Source organism: Canis lupus, chromosome 7 (assembly GCF_003254725.2).
Source record: "Canis lupus dingo isolate Sandy chromosome 7, ASM325472v2, whole genome shotgun sequence".
Taxonomy (NCBI): Eukaryota; Metazoa; Chordata; class Mammalia; order Carnivora; family Canidae; genus Canis; species Canis lupus.
The window spans coordinates 11,688,064-11,710,925 of NC_064249.1; the positions used below are offsets into that span (position 1 = coordinate 11,688,064).

At 44.9% G+C, this 22,862-nt stretch overlaps 1 protein-coding gene across 8 annotated transcripts in view; it reads left to right on the forward strand.

Moving 5' to 3' along the window:
- PROX1 (prospero homeobox 1) overlaps positions 1 to 22,862 on the forward strand; it is a 53,304-nt gene that overhangs the window by 24,267 nt on the left and 6,175 nt on the right. The window contains exon 6 of one of the 8 annotated variants that reach the window (XM_025429917.3): positions 34 to 1,055. The exons of the other annotated variants lie outside the window; for them this stretch is intronic. Coding sequence (XP_025285702.1) covers positions 34 to 63 — 30 coding nt within the window. The 3' untranslated portion in view covers positions 64 to 1,055. Of the gene's footprint in view, positions 1 to 33; positions 1,056 to 22,862 lie in introns of those variants that run through there. 8 annotated transcript variants of the gene reach the window in all.

Genomic DNA, 22,862 nt, shown 5'->3' on the forward strand with positions numbered 1-22,862 from the left:
TGACCTGCCTCTCCATCCTTTCCCTTTCCCCAGCTCTGCTGTATGAAGACCCATTGGCCATAGCAAAGGGAACTGGAGAATTCGCAGGAAATTGCAGCAAGGGACCCACTCACAGTGACTCCCTTTCCAGAGAAGAGGTCTCCACTTTCATAGGCCTTTTTGCTACTTATGTCCTGGCATGTCGATTGAGCTGACATATGCTGTGTGCACTGATAGCCGCAAAAGTTGTTTTCTAAAAAAAGTCTAGAAAGGTTGATGGGGAAGTGATTCTGTGGTTTCTACTTTAATCAGCATTTTTTTTCCTTTATGGAAGAAATGGTATGAGAATTATACTAAGTACGTCTTATAAGAGAGCCATCAACATCTTTTTATGGTTTTGTTTCTGTTTTTGTTCTCTGGTGGGGACAGTCTAGTGTGTGTATCTCGCATATGTGTAACTTCACAGGCATGCTGCTTTTTATCCACACACACACACACACACACACACACGTATCTACAACATGCATATTCTAGATACACACGAAGCGTTGTAGACGATTCCCAGAAAGCAATAGCCACACAACAATGAAAGATGTGTGGCTATGAGTAAGGCGTTTCTTTACTGGCTAATGTGGTGCCTCAGCAAACATTTTTCATTGCAACGTGATGACTCTCTATGAGACAACACTAGCGAATCTCCTAGTCCTCACAAAAGCATTTTGCTGAGCCCTGCTGGCTGAGGCAACAATAGTTAGAGGTGGGAACGTGGCAAGGGTTCTGCGGGCTGAACCCCCGCTGGTGACTGTAGATAGGCTATGGATGACTTGACACAGTTGGTCCTTTTCTTGGGTATCTTGAGGATAAGAATTTTCTTCTCTTATATCTCCTCGTACAGGGGGACCTTACATTAATATTCTTGCTTTCCTCACGTAGATAGGCACCCAGAAACACCCAGGAAATTGGCAGCTTCAAAGAAAGAGAAAGGCATCTTGGTCTAGACTTGTCAATAAAAGGACCTGCCCTCCCACCGCCCTGTCTGCCCATTCCTCTTGGGGCCCTTCTCACAAGGTTTTTGGCAGTGCAGATCAGGGATGGTGGCTTATCAGGCCCTGAAGGTGGGAGCTTAGCTGTGGCGAAGTCATGGTTTTCCCTTGAAAGTTTGAACAGTTGCACTGCAAGCCAATTTATCTTTGTTTTCCAAGACTAATATGTTTTTCTTGCTAAAAGTGTTATGAACCAAGTTTTTCTTTGGCTGAACACATTAAATGTGGGGATCCTCCTTGGATTTCTTCACCATTACAAAGTCTCTGTGTTTAAAGTCTGTTGTAGGAGAGCTCTGGTTTCTTCTCCTGACTACTCTCTAGCAGAATTTCTTCTAAAGCTGATGAATAGGATTATGGCTAAACATTTTAAAGAAATCTTATGAAGACTTCGATTTCTTTTCCTCTCCCTTTCTGAGAAGTCTGTTGCTCTCAACTTTACCCAAAGAGAGTTCAACTGTGTGCTAGTGAGCTCTTTACAGCTGATTATGGCAAATATTTGTTTGGCAGCATGAGTCAAGCTTCCTAAAAGAATTGTCCAAGATTCATGAGATGAGTTCTGCGTTTTTGCTGTGTAATATACTCGAGAGGACAAATCCTTACGGTGCACATTAGGATTTTTAGGGTTTTTAAACCTTACCTGGTTGGAATTTAATCCCCTGCTCACAGCATAAGGGCCGAAATGACACAAGCAGGGGCGGCTGGCATCAAGAGGTACCCAACAAGCTGCTCCATTTAGCATCATCTAAATCCTCCTTTAATATGATTAACATCTGATATTTCTCTCTTTGTGAATCATATCCACTTCCAGCCAGGCCACCTCTCCTTTATCTGCAGTGTCTATTTTAAGACTGCTTCAGTGCAAGGAGTATGGGGCCCGGGGAGCAGTTTTGTCACTTCTCATGTGACTTCAGACAAGTTCTTGGTCTATTCTGGGTCTTTTCCTTCTTCAGTAAAAACTAGGATCTTTCCAGAAATGTGGTAAGAAAGAAAGCAGGAACATGGATTCTGTGCTGTTCCCTCACACGTACGCACACAGGCACATATGCATACTCGCCGCCACTGACGATCACTAAATAGCTTCTAATTTAGCCTCCCAGTTTGGCGCATTTACTAACAAAAGCTTCAGATAAGATGATCCCTTCTTTTCTGTGCCTTTGTGCATGGAGGTCAGCGCTTAAGTGAGATGCTTAAAAAGCCACTGGTCCTATCGTTGTAGCTTTACCACTGTGGGTCGTGGCCACGAGCCACAAGTAGACCTGGCACCTCCAGCTGAATGTCTCAAGTGATACTGTGTGCACTGCTTGACTTTTATATTTAAGTTTCTCCTCTTGAGATCAAGTGAATCTGTAGTCTGACAGGAGCAAGTGAAGAGGATGGCAAAGTAGAGAACTGTATACCTTGGGTTTTTGTTTTTTTTTTTCTCATTAAACCGAGACGAAATATGGTAGAGAGACTTTGAAGTTATGGCTACATGATGCCCAAAGATCCAGTCAGTTTCAAGGAATATATTAACCCAGTTGAGTATGAGTTAGTCAAATAAAAGAACTGCTTACTGATGGGATTTTTAAGTTTCTCAATCAGTTTGTAACGATAACAAAATAACTAACGTTTCTTGACTGTGCTATGTCCCAGGCACTCTTCTGAATATCTTCCCGTTGTTAACTTATTTAATGTGAGCAATAATAACCATATGGTTGTTAATATGAGAAAAAAGTTTAGTTTGCCTAAAGCTTTATACCTTTTTTTTTAAGTGATTCTAAACTGGTGGGAACCAGTAGAGCCAGGCAGACAGAGGGGTGAGGGAGAATGAAGCCAACCAAGGCTTTCCCTCCTTCTCGATGACTTTCTTCTTCCTTCTTTCTCTGCAGCTGCTTATCTCTCTTCAGCTTTCTGCTGTCTCTGCCTCTGTCATAAGCTTGCTGGTGGCACCTCTGTCACTGCCTAGCACCATCCCCCTCCAGCCCCTGCTGCTCATGGCTTTCAAGGCCAGAGTGGTTACTGACCCCTGGCCTCCCGGAAAATAAAGCAGATGGGGAAGGTTTATCACTAGCGAGGAGGGAGTGGCCTGCATCTCTCTCCTCCTCTAGAACCCTGCATTTCCTGGCCTTTATGAGTCAGGACCTTCGAAGTGACAGGAGGGCTTGTTCTGCCTTTTGTATCAGTTTACACAATGGCCAAGATCCTTGGCACAGCGCTCAGCCCCAGTGTGGTGAGAGCCTGAGAAGACCCAGGGGAGGGGAGTGGAAGACACTGAAGGGGGAGGGGCCCCCGGGTATTGCCCGAGGAAGGGAAGTTGGCCACCTCACACGGGGTGGGGCATCTCGCTTCTGAAGGTGAGTGTGCCAAGGTGTGCAGGAGAGGGGGGTTTAATGACAGGCTGCATCTCTCTCCTACTTCTCACGTTTAATGAGATTGGCAACAATAAATTTGTCTTTCCAGGTGTTATGGTATATATTTCCCTGCTTCGTTCTCACTTCCCTTTGAAGAGGTTCCAACATTTTTTTATGGGGAGGGAAAGAAGGGTTGGGATCCCTTCCCAGTTTTTAAATCATACTGATACTTCTGACTTTAGGGGCAGATGAGTTGGATTTTATTACTTTTTTGCTTCCCTCACAACCGGGACAGGAAGGAAGGTAAGGATGGCTGTCCATTTCCAAGGGGGCGCCGAGGACTGTCTGTCAATCTGCAGGACCAGAGGGTGGCTCTTGTCCCCACCGGCCTCAGCCAGCATCCCTCACAGGCCTGCCAGTGGTAGCCGTTTATCTGCAGGAGGGTCCACGTGCCCTGGGAGAGCACTTAGCCCCCATTGCCGTCCCTAAAGAGACTCAGGTGGGAGGCTGGGAGGCTGAGAAAAAAACAACACGGGGAACTCAGTTCCTTGATTATGGGGCTCGTCCAAACCACTTCCTGAAATACTGACATCCCACCGAGCAGGTGCTCCATCACAGAGCCCACGGTTCAACTTTTTCCCAGGTGTCACCTGACCGGCCAAGGAGGGTACCTCTGCAGGCCTGCTTCTGTGTCGTCACACTCTCCTCTTAGAAAGAGAAAAGAAGAACAGCAGCACCCCTCACATCACACCGCCCCCCCCACCCGGCACACACACACACACACACACACACACACACACACACACACTGAAATACATGTGCTGAATACATTCTCTCCACCCCGCCTGCCCCTATGCCCAACCCTCCTGCTTCCCGCACAACACACGTTTTAGAAGATTTAATGCATTTGGAAATCTCTCATTCACATTGTCATCTCTTTAAAGAAAAATGAGGACAGGTGGATTTAGGAAGCGCTTCCCTCCGCTCCAAATAGATACTTAAATATGAGTGATCATTTGGAAAACTGGCACATGAGCGAAAACCTTTTACTGCTGTTGCAGTCTTTTGGCCTCCGAGCCGCTGAGCCGTTTGAGTGATCACATGACACACACCCTTGGTGGGCGGCGAGGAGGAAAAGAGACTCTTACCATTTCTTCCCCTGCCAGTCCCGCCACTGACAAGCCAAATTGATCTTTTAAGAGACTAAATGAATGTTCTCTAAATATATGTACACACATGGCTGGCTGTCTGGGAACATATTCCTGTACAGAATGATGGCCTGAAGTGTGAGGGAGAGAACAGTAAGGATGCCGGCTTCGAGGTGGGCTGGAGGGGTTGGGGGCGGGGGTGGGGCGGGGGTGTTGGGGGGAGCAGAGGCAGGATGGTGCACGCACGCACGGAGCTTCGTTTTTGCACCACTGTCCTTTTGGGATTCAAGGTGTTGATCAGTATAATGAAGCGGGCCCATTGATTTATCATCTATTTGGTAATGTCGTTGCATTTTTAGCTCCCTGTGTCTTTTTTGTCATTGGGTTACATTCAAGCACAGTAAGATCAGCTTTAAAACCTCCTTACTCAACAGCTTTATTAGTTATAGCATTCCATGACCTTTCTCAACATTCTTAAAGAAAAAGATACAGTGTAACGTCGCTTTACTTTGCTTATTGTCCTTTGTTGGGGTGAACAAAGCATTTTCTACAGTGGCTATAGCACATAATTATACAGCTTTCAATGGCAGTGTCTTGGCACATATCAAAGTTCAGAGGAGCCTTTAGAAAAAAAAAATGTTTTGTGGCAGCCTAGGGAGGGTCTCATCTTTCCTTCAGAAAATAGTTCAAGGCTCTTCTGTCAAGCTTCCCTACTTAGAGCTTTTTCTCCTCCTGCTTCATAAAGTTTAAAGCGGATTCAGTGGAGTTCTATGATCTATTTCCTTTGAAAGATTGTTCCTCAGCACAGAGAGGCCCTTTGACTTCAAGAGTTCACAGATTCATGTCTTTAGGTATCATATGTCTGACCTTATCAGTTACTCCATTTAATGTCGGAGAAAAAGTCTCAACTCTTTGTGTTTGTCTGTTTTGCCTCTGTGAAATGATTTGGTGAAAAGACCATCCTTTTTAACACACCACTGAGAGGCCGTTTCTGCTGCAACCTACCCTGTGGCTTTTCTCTCTTTAAAAAAAAAAAATTGTCCTTGTGTTTTGTGTATGGATGAGTTCACAGTGAGAATAGAATTATACAAGGGCAGACGCACACACAAAAAAAAAATCTTTTGCTTTCCTCCCTCCCCGCCCCCCCCCCATGATCTATTGGCTCTCTGGGTGGCTGTACCCCAACAGGAGAAGCCATTTAGCAAATACAGAGGTGGCAGCCGTGGTGCTGGGATGGCAGTGGGTTTTCCCTTGCTTCGACCTACCCCTAAGGCCTTCATAATTAATTGTCCTTCAGAGATGAGGGAAGTTCAGAGACAGTGTGGAGTGATGTCTATTGTCTGACATTCAGTTCTCCTTGCCTCTGCTCTTTTTCTTCGCCCCACAAAGGGTTATCAATAGGAGAAAGGGAGCAAGTTCTCTGCGGAGAGCCGCTGGTGGTGGTGGTTGGAGCTTTCGGTGGGATGTTATCATTGTGCTCGGCCCATCCCGGATTAAATGTCTGAAGAAGTTCTAACAGCCTTTTGAAAAGGAGCCTGTTTATTTCGTCTAGATTAAGCAAACTCATTTAGCGACCTGACGCTCGTTCAAAAAGTTGGTGATCCCTTTTCACAGGGCAGATAATATTTTAAATCAAATTTTCCTCGTCCTCCTCCCGCCCCTGGATTTGATTTCACTGTAATTGTTTGGTTCTCGTTCAGCCGTGGGGCAGAAAATTTAGGGCTCAGTCACTCATTTCTCTTAAGTATCTCAGCATAAATCTGCCAGGAGAAGGAATTTTGCAAACGTTCTTTTTGGTGACGCACAGGATTTCGGTTCCTCAACGCAGACCAGACCGTTGTCATTTAAAAATACCCGTATCCCCTTCAGGGATTGCCTGGAGCCAGTCTTCAGTGCTGTTTGGTAACAGGACACAAAACAATGCAATCCGTGTGCCCCCCAGCCCCTGCTTTCGCCTGAGACACAAACTAAAGATGCGATGCGGAGACAGCTATTTGAGAAGTAAAGGAGGAGAGGACCATTAATGATGATTATACTTCTGTTCCTGTTAAATAGGGTGAAGCCAAGAAAAACAAATATAATTGTTCTTCCAAAGAGCGGTTGAACTGGCACATTAGGAAGGTTTAAGATCACTTCACTGTAGTGTGTACGGTGACGTCGAGGCTGAGGGGCGGCCTACCTCAAGGAAATCTCTGTGTCTCTCAGAGCAGCTCCTCCTGCAGGAAGGGACCCATAAGGGTGCCCAGAACTGATTCTGTCCCCGGAGCCTCCTTGAACAACTTTCCCCGCAGACCTTTTGGTATTTAAAGAGAACCTGTGCATGGAAGTTGACACAACTAATATAGTCATACCAAAAAAGGGGGTCATAAAAAATTAAAGTTATTCTTATGAATCTTTCATCAGAAGCAATGAAAAGGGACACGAGTGTAGTCGGGAGTCCTTTGTGCTGCGAGCTCTTCTTCCGGGCTCTGGGCTATTGTTCTTGCAGCTCCTCAAACAGACTTTCACTTTCAAACCGACAAAAGTCACTTAAAAGCCAGACAGCTGTACTAACACACCCACCTTAGCGAGCCGGAGCCGCGGGCAGGTGCAGGGCCCTCTGCGAGACCTCCTCGTTCCAGATGGGCAGGGGCCGCCTCCCCCGGCCTGCCTGCTGCTTGGCACCCTCGCGCCGAGGGGGGACCATCCGCTCCCCCCCACTCCCCTCCACCCCCTCCTCAAGATCCCCCAGATTTTTCCCTGCCTTCTCTTTCTAACATGAACCGCTGCCATCCGGGATCAGTATTGATGCTCAGGTGGGATGGCCAGGGCCAGGTTCCTGAAAAGTTTGAGCACGGAACTTGAAAGAAGACAGAGGGAGTTTGTCTCCAAACTCCTTCCATTTCCATTTCCTCCCTTGGCTTCTCTTTAGTCAGCCTTTTCCACGCCAGTCTAAAGCTCTCATCGGCTTGTCAGATTCCTGCCCCCGCCTCAGGAGTAACTCGGGTCAGCTGAGCCCCAGCCACCGGTGGTGGGGACAAAGCCTCACCTTAGGACTGAAGACGCAGCTGGAGGCAGAGGCAGGTAGCTGGGCCTGCGTCCCAGGCCTCGGGGCAGCCGCCGCCGCGGGCCATGGCGAGTCCTCCCCCCCTCCCCTGTCACCTTGTGTACAGTCTGGTCTGTGACACTGATGGTGATTATGTCATTATTTTGCTCTGGGGGCCCTGGCACATCTGCAGAGCCCAAGCACATCTTCTTTGTTGCGCTGGCACACGTCCCACACCACAAATGCTTCATTAGCCCTGCTGCCGGCCTCCTTGCCAGACGCCAGGGCCCAAATCCCGGCTTCTTTTCGCTCCGTTCTTTTGTGTGGCTGATGATCATGTATTCATCTTCCCGGTTCTTCCCCCATTTCCCTCGACTTCTCAACTCCAGATGTCCCGGTTTTTTTGCCCAGATCACTCCCGAGTCTACAGTGAGAAACGGGGGGACTCTACCCCTGAACCCGTCCCCCACCACTTGCCGCCTTCCTGCTCTTCCGCTCCCCGGATGGGTTGTGACTTTGAGGCTCCCCACCACGAGGACTAACATTTTCAAAACTTGCGGTTGGAATAGATACCAAGGGCCTGCTCCCAGTTTACGACGGTAGATGGGGTAGATGGGGTGGGGACTGGAAGCTGCTAGATACCGCCTGTGGGACGGTGCCTTTCTCATCCACGCCACTCCTCTCCTCTCCGTGGCTCCTTTATTTGCTTCCGACGCTTTGCCACACTTTACCAGTTTTCGGAAAAGAGCGGAAAATACGAGTATGGAAAAGATTCTTCAGGCTTCACTGTGCATGTCATGGTCAGTCTAAGGGTTCTTTTTCTCTGAATGGGATCTTCATCTCCACTCGACCCCTGACCCAAGTCCCCTGCCTCCTGCAGCCCTAACCCCTCTCCGTGCCCACCCCCTCCCCCCCAAGACCTACTATTAGATATTTAGATTAACACTTGGCTCTTTTAGGAAGGAGCTAAAACATTTCCCTTAAGTTTTATTCCGTGTATTTCACAGAACCACAGCTTTTGTTAAGGTGTGCTGGTTTCTCCATTAACTGCAGTAAATTTCAGAGTTTAATGTCTTGGGCTGTGATGGGTGCTCCATAATTGGGATGTTTAATTTCCCCTTAAATTTGAATTAATTGGTCTGTGTTAGCATACTCTGAGTAGCCTCGCCAGTGGAGAGGTTAACCAGTTTTTATCTCCCAGTCGCTGCCACAGAAGATGTTTGAAACGTCCCTATCTTTGAGTCAAACACAGATTCTTCGTTTTTAAGGATTAAGTTCATATGTTTATGGGCATCACGGGCAGACCCTAGGACAGAGACATTGGTAAGGAATAAAGGAAACTCCCTGCAAGGAATGAGTTGTCCTATTGTGCCAGGCCCCTATGCTTTCCAGTCACCGAGCCCCATTCCGAATCTTAGGACCGACCTGGCTGGCAGAGTGGAAGGAGAGGTGGTCAGATCAGTAGGCTACCCGGCCCCGGGCAGGAAGCCTGTCGGGAGAGGCTGGTACGTGTCATTCGTGGAATCATTTTCGAAAAACTTAGGATGTCGCCGCAACATTCCCAGCCTTCTATTATTAGCTCATTACGGTTTTATCACCCATGGGTTTATTTAAACCTTTTTTAAATCTGACTGCCTTCTCAGAGTATACCACTCCTCAAGATAATAATTCTCTAAATTTATTACCTGCTGTGAAAATTGTATCTTCTTTTTATGGCTCTTAAAGTGATTTCCCTGGAACTCCAAAGGGATCTCCCTTGGTATAATATCCTGGGATTTGTGAACAGGACTGTGGCCATATTCTCCATTTCCTTTCTGATTTTATAGACTTTGATCATTCCTCCCTCTTAATCTTCATCTCTCCAGATTAAGGGGCTCTAATCCTTTTTAAAAGTCTAATCTCATACAGTAAGTGGGCTGCCCCTGATCATTTCCGCTGCCCTCTGTAATGCGCTTCCGGCATGACTGTGCCCTCGCGAGGGACGGTCGCAATTACTAGACCATGGCACAGAATTCCAGCTGTGGGCAGCCACACCAGTTTGGTGATTGTACCTCTCTCACGCACACCCAGTGAGATTTGTTTTGTTTGTCCCAAAAGTTTATCCTCAGAAGTTGGATTTCTTGAGTAATATCTCAGGAACACTTTTTGGTTAAAAATGATCCCAGGAGACCAATTTCTGTGACTCTTGGCCAGTATTCTGACAAATCTGAATGTGTCTACAGGGCACAACCAGCCAAATAAAAAATGGGCAGATCCACCATGCTGTCCGGATGTTTTTAGGGTCTTTGTAGATAAAGTATCAGAATATTTAATATCACGAAGACATGGCCTTAGTCTTGGGCTTGAGTCTGTAACAATGATAAGGAAGGCGAGAAAGCTCTGGTCTCTAAATTATTCTCGGGCAGGAAAGAAAATGTTCTTCACTTATGAGTAGGTGTTATTTCATATGAAAGCACAACCTTGAAATCCTAAGAAGGAAATCCTTTGGGGAGTCTTTGCAATGTCAGGTCCTGAACTAATAATAATGCAGAGCCTAAGAGCATGGATTCTGGAACTGGTTCCGGGGGTCAGATCCCAGCTTTGCCACTTCCTAGCATTGAAACCTTGGCAAGTGTCTTACGCTTCCTGTGCCTCAATTTCCTCGTCTACGAAATGGGGAAAATAATAGCAACTACCTCACAGAGTTGTCTTGAGAATTAAGTGAACTTAGTAGTACAAAGTTAGTGCTGTATAAGGCTTTGCTTTTATTAATCCATAGAGCCGAGTAAAAGTTACCATGTTGCTGTTATCAGTACCTCAACTATTGCACCATTTCCTGCTGACCCTAAATAGGCAAACAAACAAATGAGCAAACAGGGACTTCTCATCAGAATTGGGACAAAGAGTCAATGCAAAACTGGTTTGAAAAAGAGAAAGTGATTCCTCCTGCCCCAGGTGTGGCTGTAAAGGTGACACCAACCTGGAACGGCTCCAGGATTCTGGAGTCGTGGGTTCCAGATGAGAAGGGCAGCAATGAGGGTGAGGGAGCACCGGATGGAAGGGTCTGCCTCTGGCAACACCTGCCTTGTCCGGCTGTCCTTTGCTCACCTGTGAAGTGATAAGATTAAACACAGAGCTGTGTTCTATCTCTGAAATTCTGTGATTCTAGAATAAAGACATTCTGCATTCTTTAAATAAATCCCAGGCATGATGCACAGCTTTAAGCAGTGATTGTGGAGCCCCTAGGAATCCAGATGGTGTCCATGTGGGGCCACTGACACCCTTGTGGCTCTGCTGTGGCTTAATTATCTCAGTGAAAATCTCTAGGGTGCCCATTTTAGCCTTCTCCCAAGGCCCGCTTTGCAGATCTAAATCTCAACAGTGCCCTTGGAGACGTGGCAACTCCCTTGCTGGGATTATAGAGACTAATTTTTTAAATTCATAAACATTTATTGACTGAATTGGCACGCATCATTATACTTGCTGCTCACTTTATCTGTTGTGTTGGCTAGGGCAGCCAAACCATGAGGACATTTGTCGGTGAAGCCCTCGTGCAAGTGGGTTTTCTAGGAGATGGCACAGAACTGCACAAACTGAGGGAGAGTCTGTAGACCGGTTCCCACCCATATCCAGACTGTGCCACACTTCCACCCAGATAGCCAGCATTTGCGCTATGCGTTAACCTCTGTATGATAGACAGCACCTCCCCTCTTCTAAGGGTCAGAAGGAGTTTTTCGGATAACTACCTTCACGACTAGGCTTGGCTGGAAACTTTTGCAAAAGCGTCACCCACCTTTTATTTTAAGGCCTCCCAATGTGGTAATCTCCATCATGAAAGTCTTTCCCACTGGGTTTTTGTGTGTGTTCATGCATTTGTGGTTGGCAGGTATTAAATCCTCACACAAGTCATTTGGATATGTAGTCTTCATCTTTTTAGGGTCATGGCCCCCAACTTCTGTATTTTTGGGGGGAAGGGGCTATTGTAGCATTTTAAAGTAAAATCTGGTTCTAACAGTGACTTTTAGTAAAAGGTACTATGTTGACTGAGAACAAGTGTAGGGGTTTGTGTGGTGCCAGAAGCAGAAGTGGGTGGAAGAAGATAAAAGGCTCTGGTTTCAAGGCCACTACCATTCTTTTAATATAGAGACTATTTTCAAAGATTTCTCCTTTGCAGTGGCCTGATGGCATACATGATCACCTGGATGTAGACTCCTGTAACTGCCTTCCGGCAGGGCCATTGCAAGTGCCAATCCCTGACAGCATCCTAAAATGCCCCTGACAGCATCCTAAGATGCCCCACCGCAGGCAATACCTCAAGTCCCATTCAGTATTGGCATGGGTCCAGGGCTCCCGAAGTCTCCTGGGGCCATTCGGGAATCTGTTTCTCCCCTCTTCCAAACTATTTACCTTTCTTGAAAAAGGAATTTCAGAGCCAATCCCAAGCTCTTAGGTTGCTTTGAAATATAGCTCATCCTTCCTTTTGCAAAGAGTAATTGTGGAGGAGAGACCAATAGAATACTCCAGAAACAAAACAGAATTTCTCCAGCAGAACAAAGATCTTTTAGTGAAAACCAAAAGATGGGACTGAGGCCTTTAATCCCAGCCCTTTCTCAGAGCAGCCTCGATTTTATTTGGGATGCATGCTCTATTGTTAGCAGAGTGGCCGTCTCTCCCAGGATCCGGTGTTCTCGGAAGCATTCTTTTGATTATCACCCGTATCTCACAGTGCCTGCTCTGGTGCTCGCCACGAGTAATGTTGTTCTCATCGTCCTGCCTGAACCCCCACTTCCTAACAGTTTCTCCCTGGGCTCCTCACTCATATGCTCTATCAGCATGAATACAGGGCACGCAGGCTAGTTTCCATGTTAGCCTAGGCAAAGCTTAATTACGAAGATAAACCTGCTGCAGAAAACAATCACGTAATGCATTCTCGAACGAAACAGGAGTAACTGTGGATTATCTGTGCCCCAGCTTCCTTTCGTGCAATATTGGAGAGTTTATGTCTTGTTGTTTTTGGATAATCTCCCATCCAAGAATGGCACCAAGCTTGGCCCTATTTATTTTACCGCCTCACCCGGTAATTGTAGCAAAAGTTAAACTTTAAGCACTCCCAGCCTGTCTTGAACTCAGATACCGATGCCACATAATTCATGAGGCTGCCTTGAAAGGAAGTTAGTTAACGCTACAGAGTGACCAGTACGCTGCTTATTTTTCCATCTAAATATCGAGTTGATTCATTTGATGGGTTTTGAAGGAAATACAGATTCCTCCATCTCGTACATTTGAGTGTTTACTGGCAGGAAAGTTCCTAAGGAAAAGCTCCTCATCAAGGTGGAGCAAGACTGAAGTCTTGGTGGACCAAGCAAGACTGGTCCTTGATGATCTCTGGGTGTGGTTCCACTCTGTTCCCATCGACATGCGCAGCCCTCGGTACACCTGAGAAATGACGTGACACTGCGGGTTGCATTTGGGCGAATCAATCCCAGCTACCCTGCAAGAACAAGTAGTGTGGTGACCCAGTGAGGCGCACAGGGTTAGTGAAGAATGAAAGCGCATTCATTCTCAGCCCTCAAGTTTGGCTAAGAGCAGAGGCTGGCAAACTATGGCCTATGGGCCAGATCTGGCCCTCAGCCTGTTTTTTATGACTCCATGCTCAGAATGGTTTTATATTTTTAAAAAGTTGTAAACAAGAAGAAGAATGGGCAACAGAGACTGAATGTGGCCCACAAAGCCCGTGTGTTTACTATCTAGCCCTTTACAGAAAAAGTTTGCCAGCCTCTGGCTCAGATCGTTTCACCCTTTTGGAGAACATGAACTCTCTCCTCGTCCTGAGGTTCCTAAACTCCCTGTTTCTTTGGTGGAATAGCCTTGATCCAGGTCTTACCTGAATAGCCTACCAGCTGCATAATTCCAGTGGAGAGCTTCCAGTTTTTTTTTCAGATCCAAGAGTATTTGCAATGTATCCTGGGGGTAAAGAGATTAGGAAAGTATTAGATTTTCCCTTTTAATACCTTTTTTCTGGTTTTCTTTTTGTTTAATTTTATGTGTTCATTGTTTAAACTTGGAGTCACTCTTTGAAACACGTGCAGAGCTTTGGAGGGAAGGAAATTTTATTCCATCACCACAAATAACATGACAGTCGTTGTGTTTCCTGGCACGTATACAACCAAGACTTCCAAGCATGAGCAAATAAACTAGCCATTTTAATCATATTTGGTGAACCAAATTTCAGCCCCACAAAATAATTTTTAAGTTGTCACAGAGTGTATTATAATGACATTTGCCATTCTACTCCCGGCAAGCCAGTTAAGTACCTCCCTCTCTGGGGCTGTGGGAGAGATGGTTTTATTTATCTTGATATCGCTGCACAGAGTTACCAATGGAATGTTTATACAGTTTGGAAAGTATACACAAATTATTAACAGGAAGAGTAGATGTTAAGACATTCTTTTTTATTCACAGTCAAAACGCCCCATCCAAGGACAGTTCTTGATCATCACACGATGTTTCTATCAACACATATGTTACCAACCTCATTGAGGTGTAGGAATTTTGGATTTTCTAAATAGCCACTTTTAAAAGAGAAAGACTCCGTGCGGGTGAGGAAACAAAATACTCAGGGCGTGCCTCAGTCCTTCCTTCACTGTCCTTCACTTCACCCACACAACGGGTGACAGCCTGTAGCAGCCCCTCTCTGCCCACACTACGGACCAAAGTCCACTTCCTCTGATGCTTGTTCATGAAGTTCCACTGTCCATTCAGGGTAGATCCTTACCCTCCCTCTTTTGCAATTTCCACATGACTGTTCATTCTTTTTATTACACTTCCTCCACTAGGCCATTTCCACCATGTCCTATCTGGTTGTATAGACTGGTATGGCCCTGGAGGATGTCAGGCCGTTTCACTTGGAAGTTTTCCTGCCACAAGCCCAATGTATGTCCCTGCTGCAGCGACAGACGGAGAGACATGCTTCCCTTTTGCCACTTTTTCTAATTATCCCTGCAGCTCTTTCACGCTGGCTGGGAGCAACCTGGGGGCCGTTGTGTGTGGGTCTCCCTCCCATTCTGTCCCCACCCCCACCCCTCGCACATTAACATGACATTGCGTGGTGTGCACAGAACGCGAGCAGCTTCCACCAGCTGAAACCTCTGATCCCAAACCCACTAGAGAGTTTGGCTTTTGGATTTTGGCAAGAAGGCCTGTTGCCCATCAGGTCAGCATGAATAAAGATTTCTTTCTTCCTTTCTTTTTTAAAGTCAAGCACCAACTGACACTGCCCCCAAAGCTCCTTTTCTCAAGACAATTTAACCCCTTCTCCCAAGTACATTTTTTTTTTTCTGAATGCATGGGATTTTGTTTTATCCTTTTCCTGTGAGACAACCAAGAAATCTACTATACGTACAATCTGAAAGCCAAATCAATTCTAAGCCATCTTATCATTTTTAAAGTATGTTTATCCAGCTTTGCAGTAGGAACAAGCAGGCTGTTTGAAGGCCACATACTTTTCAAACCTTGGTTGCAACACGTTTGCCCCGTTTTGAAACTGTCTTTATCTAGCCGAGAAAACGAAAATCTATTTGACAAAGTGGCACTCTGGCCAGTTTATCTTGCAATATGGCTTTAGCTCACTGAGTGTATTGATTTGCTTAAATTAATGTTTACAGAATGCTACTGAATTTTGCTCAACAGAACATTGTTCTTTTGAAGGTTTGTAAAAATATATATATATATATATATCCATATATATATACACACAGACTGTTATTGCCATGTGTTCCCTTGCTTAGAGGAAACATGGGGGGGGTGGATTTGTTTTTGTTTTATTGTTTTTTTTTTTGTTTTTTTTTTTTAAGGACAGCCTTGAACTATAGCCACTTCCTATAAGCATTTACTCCTCACATATTTAAGTGGCAAAACATGTAACTAGGAAGTGAGCCCCACTCTTAGGCCTAAAACTGCATGGGCGTTATGCTGAGCCAGTCCTCTAGGGTGCCCAAACACTGAACGCCACTTGGAGCATCAGAGTAAAAAAGGCTTTAGTCCGAAGCCTGGTTGCTGCCACAACCAGAATCTTCCTCTGGTATAACCAGGCAGGCATTGGCAAGTGGCTTCGCAGCCAGTGCTCCCCAGATACTGCCAGGCCTTCCAAACATAGGTGTGAGCATCCTAATAAAATTTAAACGCCATGTAGCCGTTTAGTGGGAACTCTTAGGTATAATACCCCGTTCTTTGACTGTGGCACTCAGTGATTAATATACAAAACCTAATCTCTAGTGATCATTGTAAAACTGGCCTTCCCAAGGGAAGCACACATGGCGCTTCCTTCAGCTCCTGACAGAGATTCAAATCACAATCATGAAATGACTGAAATAAAACTTAGGAAACACAAAGCAACTTTCTCAACCTGTTGACTCAGCCAATAACATTGCTCAAGCAGACGTACTCAGAGCATCTCTCAAAATACTGCTTTGCACACACTTACTAACCACAGTGAAATACTTCCCAGGAATCGGACTCTTCTTTAAAGGTTCAAAGCCTCCCCTTACATTTGGGTGGTATGTTACGCTTTCCAAAGCACATTCACGTTTGCTTTCCCACCGGGGACGTTGGGACACAATCCCACAATGCACTCCGTGCAGCATCCAGTGCCATGTCTTCTTTCTGGGCCAGTTAGTCCTGAGATGTACACACACAGTAAATGCATGCCTGGCTGCAAGGGAGACCCTCCATAACAGCATCTTATAACCATAGTTGATAACTCCAGGTTTCCTCCCCTGCCTGGCAGGAAAATTCAGTGAGAATGCACCGGTGGAAAGGGGCAGCAATATCATATCTGTTCTTGCCTTTTCATCTGATAATCTCTTTGAGGAGTTACTAAAGCATCTGAGTTTATCCATTTAAGTCCACTCTGTCTGCAGTGTAAGTCCCCAGCTTGTGCCACTGCCGTCAGGAGCTAGGTCTCTCCTTGATCAATATTTACTTAACAAACAGCGGGGATGGGAGAGTTTGTTTAGAGGAATCATGTGCACACCAGGGTGAATGAGTGCTGGGGAAAGTACTTCAACTTTGTCTCCTTCTCTAGGACCTCTCTGAGCATGTGCGTGTGTGCGTGTACACGAGCAGATGCCCTTTCTCTTCCTAGCTTCTCCAAAGACACTTAGAAGTCATCTAGAGAATGCCTCGCAATTTATGATCAGTGCGTTGTTTACCCTGTAAGAGAGAATTCATGATGCAAATTCGGTTTTGAAAGCCCCAGCCCAAAGTGCGACTCTCATGCTCCTGCACAGGTGAAACATTTTGGGAAGAGACTCTTGGGATGAACAAGATGCACGAGCATCTTCCTCTGACCCCTTTCAGAGAAGTGGGAGGGAAGAAAACGCAGATGGAAACGGTGAAAGCAATTTGACAAGGCAACTCTAACTATATATTTCTGAGGGCATTACATTCATTTTTGTTTTGTTTTTGGGTTTTTTGGTTTCTTTGAAAGCCCAAGGAGAAAAGCAACTCTCCGGATTTTCAAAGCTGCTTACCCAGTTTTTGAACTTAGATGTGTCTAACACTAATAGTAAATATGAACACCACGGCGTTTGAGTTTAGAGAGCACTCTTCTTTCAACATCACTGAAACAATTGCTTGAAGGCTCAAGTCAGTGTCTCCAATCCAGTTGACTTGGAGGCATCTGGGTCTAGTTCGAGGGGTTTTGTTTCTGTGTGGGTAGAGGCTGGGAGAGGCTGGGGGAGTTATTTATTTATTTGATTTTGTGAATTGGAGTTGTAAAGCCATCTGAAATATTCATGCAGAATTGTCTGAGAAGCCCGTTTCTGTTTTATTTACTGCACAGTAGAACAGCCACAGTGGATTAGTTCTACAATACCCGTAACAAAAGCCCAACAGCTGATGCATGTGATGTTAGGAGGTGACAAAACAGTTAAAGTATGCTGCTGGCTACAGGCAAGCAGTCAGCAGATGCAGACAAAAGGGTTTGTGACAAGAATAACTCTCTCTCCAAGGCGAGCAGTGAAGAGTATCCAAAATACCAGTACCCTTTTCTCCTTGACATTGTCTTCTTACAGTCAGCATTTTATTGTCCTTTTATAGTATTAAAAAAAAAAGTGGAGGAGGAAGAAGAAAGGAAACCCACACACAAACTAATTCACCAAAATAGTAGCCACGTTGTTACTTTTCCATCTCCTGTCTATACACAGGTCCCCTCTTACATTTCCCTGTCGAAGTAAGTTTGAAAAAACAATAGTTAAAGAGATGAACTGAATAGAGGATCTCCCTTGATAAGATTGAAACCTATTGATAACCTCGAAAAGCCATTTGAGCCTTTGGTTATTGGGGAGGGGCTGGGGAGACAGCTCTACGCCTGGTTTGTTTTCTGTCCATTTCAACAAAGATCATTTTGCTGATAAAATTAGGCCAGTGGACCAATTTTTAAAGGGGATTGAGGATGGAGAGGTATCCGTGGGAAACTGTGCAAGGGGCCAGGTTTAGGTCTCCTGCAAAAGGCCAAGGGATGAGCTTGTGGATATTTCAGAGGTGTGAAAAATCAGCTTCTCTGTCTCCAGAAAATAGGAGAGGCTGTCTTCTTTTTAACCTTTGTAATTCCCCTTCTATTCTCTGTGACATTCATTCAGCTGCCAAGAGCGTTTGGCAAGGTTTGGGCCAGCGAGCACACTTCCAGTGACCACTAACCTTGGTATGTCCTGACACTTATGATGAGTGTCTGCAGGACACAGAAGGCAGGCAGCCTGCTATGTCAGGCTTTTATTATGTACTGCAGAGGCTAGGGACAGTCAGTTTAATAAAACAAATCATCCTTGAAGGTAAAGCAACTGGGAAGAGGAGGAGGAAGACAGGGGAAAAATGTGTCTTTGCCACTCATTCTGAGGGGAAAAAAAAAAAAAAGAACCACAAAACAGCCGCACACCCAACACACCGTGAGTGTGCGTGCGTGCATGTGTATTCGTGTCCACGCGTGCGCGCACCCGCGCAACTCAGCCACAGCTGGAGCAGATTTGAAAACATCCTTCCGATTTCCCCATTTTATCAAAGCCCATAAGGCCCTTGCTTGCTCTGAGGAGACTCAAGTACAAAAGATTGTGATGAAATTGGTAGATGCTGATAGCCAGCCCCCTTCAAATTTATGAGTGCATTCAAGTACCTCATGGCAATTATATTCTCCTCCAAATATCAAGGCAAGGAGAGGCAAGACCATTTGGGGTGAGGTTCCTATATTGGGATGCCTTTTTATCAAGCAAAGTTTCCATTCTCCTCTCCTGAAGAACACTCGGCACAGCAGCTCCCACAATAGCTTCAGAGTTCCAGCCAGAGACTTTGGAAGCCTTTTGTTTTTTCCCTGTGGCATGTCCAAAGGCATGGCCTTCCCTCCCCCCTCCCAGCAGCCTGCATTGTCTTGCATTCCAGGGACTTGATTGACTGTTGCCACCTGATGCTGAGGAGATACTCTGGGGTTCATTCTGCAGATTGTTGGGTTCTATTAAAAGAAACCTAGATAAGGGATTACTTGTCACTAAGGGATTTTCTGCAGATGTTTATTAGTGATTGGAAATCCATTAGGTGTGAAGAGGTCCAGAAAAATATGGGCAACATCATTCTCATAAGCCTGAATTCTAAGACAGTCCCTCCCCCACAAAAAAAAAAAATCAGAAAGGACTCCTCCACCCCTTACTCTGTTAAATGGAGTTGGGGAAAGTTTTAAAGCAGAAAGGTGAGGGTCTCTTTTCCCATGGGTGCTATTTCTACCTGTGGATGAATTCCTTGGCACTCTCTCAAAAGATCAGTTGCTACTCATCAGTTTACCTTTCTGGAGCCACCAAAAAAGATTAATTGCTCTAGCATTAGAGGATCTCATTATCAATTGCTCTAAACCAGCCCAATCTGTTGTGGGAAGTATTGCCTCAAAGTAAGCACTAAATTAGCAAACCATTTCATTTGTTCAAAAAGAATTCATCCCTTCTCAAACATAAACCAATAACCTAAATTTCCTCCTGGGAATCCTTTGTTCACATTGATTTTGAAGTTACCAGCTCTTCTGTGGTTTTTCTCAGACACAGATCCGTAGCTTGTCAAGGTTTTGATGCCCTATCTAAATAGAAATTACTGAAAATGCATTAAAAAGGAGTCAGCATGCTTTAATGCTTAGACACCTGGACATGTTATTTCTCATGAGTCTCTTGTTCTCATAATTCATTCATCTTGTAGAGTCTCGTAGTTTCTTATCTACAAAAATTGACTTTTGAGATCGATTCCAACTCTTCATATGCTATCTTTTGGGGGGGCATTATTTTAAAATTTCTTTAAAAAAAAAAGTTTGAGGGAGAAGGTAGGTAGGACTCCAGAGCAGTATGGAGTAAAGCAGAAAACAAGTTCTCATTCTGAAAGACTAGGCAAGAGAACTTTTGTAGGTAATCATTGCGGGCAGGGGTGGTTTGCGAAATACACAGAATAGAAACTGTGGCTCTTTATCTAGAGAAGTCTTGTGGCAAGTTCATTGCTAGCTAGTTCTACAGCTAGCGAGAAGTAGGTGAAAATTAAACAACACAAGACACAAATACAAAAGATGGTGAAGGATGGCCCAAGATTACCACCAAAAGAAGTGAATGTTTAAAACAAGATAAAACCCACTAAAAACCATTAACAGGCATGACAAATGGTAATAATAGGATGGGAACTGCAATAAAATAAAATAAAATAAAATAATAAAATAAAATAAAATATAAAATAAAAAAAGATGGGAGCTGCATAACCCACCACCCCCTCACCCCGAGAAGTTACTTTTATTTGCCCTCAGGCAAATCCTGGAACTCTGCTTCCCTCCCAACTCTAGAGCTGATGCCATCTCTCTCCTCTGAGGATCTCAGACAATACTCTGTTCCCTTTGGGCCCTGGTACTCCAGACCTCCTGTGGGGCCCTTTGGTGTGGAGGGGCTCCGTTCTTCTCTGACTTCCCCTGGAGCGGCCACCGTACCCTGTGCCCCACACAGCTCTCTGCCATGCCATGCTGCGTTCCCCAAGTGTTCAAGGAACATAGATCTTTGTCATGCCTTTGGTGCCAGTGACCAGGAAAACCACACTTCTTGAATTGTTTATTTTAATAAATGCCTATGATTATGTTTCTGTAGCATTTGGCTAACAGCTCCCAAACCAAGTAGTTAGAGTGGGTAGTTGTACTGCCTTACTGTTCTCCAGCCAGATTCCCTCTCTCAATAATGCCCAGCTGATAAAATGTGAAGGATTATCTTTGAGGGAAGAGGGGAGAGTACTCAGAAAGCCTGCTTAATGACTCTTTATTTGGTGTGAGGTGAGTGGGAGAGCTAATCTCTCCAGGCTCCTCCTATCCCTCCTATCCTGTATCTGCAAGAGTTTTAGGGGAGAAATCACCAACCTTCTGCAGCAAATCTAGATGAATTCTCATCAGGGAATGGCCCCTGGGATGTGTGGGGAGGAGGTAGTGTCTGGATGATTTTGGGGAGCTATGTCCTGAGAAACTGGCCATTTCTCAGGACATGATATATATGTCTTTGGAAGGGACTTCTCAAATTTTTTGCTTTTTCTAGACTCTGATAGGCCCCAGATAGGGTCCCTTCTTTTTCTAGGAAATTTTTTTTTAATTTTTTTTTTAATTTTTATTTATTTATGATAGTCACAGAGAGAGAGAGAGAGAGAGAGAGGCAGAGACACAGGCAGAGGGAGAAGCAGGCTCCATGCACCGGGAGCCTGACGTGGGATTCGATCCCGGGTCTCCAGGATCACGCCCTGGGCCAAAGGCAGGCGCTAAACCACTGCGCCACCCAGGGATCCCTTTTTCTAGGAAATTACTAATTTTTTTTTTTTTACAAAAGACAAGTGACTTACTTACCATTGGAAGGAGTGAATTTCTTTGTCCAATTTTAAATATATAAAACAGAGATGCTTGGTGATCATTTTAGTTTTCTTTAATAGTTACTATCATTATAAAATGGTCCATTGCACAAATTGAGAAACAAAGGGGAGAAAGAGATCAAATCTGTTCGACGTGACCGTACCTCCTTTTTATTTGATAAAGTGGCATATGTGAACTGGGATGAAAATCTTTTCACCTCTTGTGTATGTGCAGACAGATCTATCTACACTTACAACTATAGTACATTTACTTCCTCATGTATCTGCACTTACTATAAAAATAAAACATTACTAATGCATACATACCCTACTAAAAGAAATCTACTGAGTGTCCATGTGTACTTGGAAAATTAAGAGTTCACAGAAGGGCTCTGCTAATCCTTTATCTTGGTGTGGGGAAAGAGAAGCCATGCTTTTTTACCTTTAGTAACTGACAAAGAATACTAAGTACATCAATGGCTACCCCTTTCCCTGGACAAGAGGTCAGACTATTAAATAAACAATTAAGAACATGCACACACACACCCATGCACATAATAGTTGCTGTGGAAGAAAAGGATAAGCAAATAGGGATTCTAAGAAGAATATTTGGAGGGGCGCCTGGGTGGCTCAATCGGTTGAGCATCCAACTCTTGATTTTGGCTCAGGTCGGGAACTCAGCCCCTCTGCTGAGCACAGAGTCTACATGTCCCCTCCTTCTGCCCCCCAACCCTCTTCCTCCAGCACGTGCATTCTGTCTCTTTCTCTCTTTCTCTAAAATGAATAAATTGATGGGGCACCTGGGTGGCTTAGTAGTTGAACATCTGCCTTCGGCTCAGGTCGTGATCCCTGGGTCCCCAGATGGAGTCCTGGATCCGGTTCCCTGCGGGAAGCCTGCTTCTCCCTCTGCCTATGTCTCGGTCTCTCTCTGCCTATGTCTTGGTGTCTCTCATGAATAAATAAATAAAATATTTTTAAAAAATAAATTAAATTCATTAATTAACTCTTTTTAAAAATAAAAAGAATATTTGGAGGATATTGGTCTTAGAATGTAAGGACTTTGAAAAATTCCCTTGATCTCTCTGAGCCCAAGTTTTCCCCACAGTAAAAAGGGGACAATGACACCTTATGGAGATGTTGGGAGAATTGAATGGCATGATTCATGTACATAACACAGCGCCTGACCCGTAATAAGCACGCCAGAAATGTTAGTTTTCGTTGTTACCATCAGCTGCATGAATCACTCTTATGGAGCGATCCTAATCTCAAAGTAAAGTAATTTCCGAGGTAGAATTTTAGGACTCAGTACAGATTTGGTATTTTGGGACTCAGCATTCATTTCATTATCTTAGCCCTGTCTGTATGCAGGGTACTTCATGGTGCATATTACTCTCATATACAATTCAGCACTCAGGTCAACACTCTTCTGCTGCTCTGAGTAGGAAACAGATTTTAGGTTTTCTTCATTTAC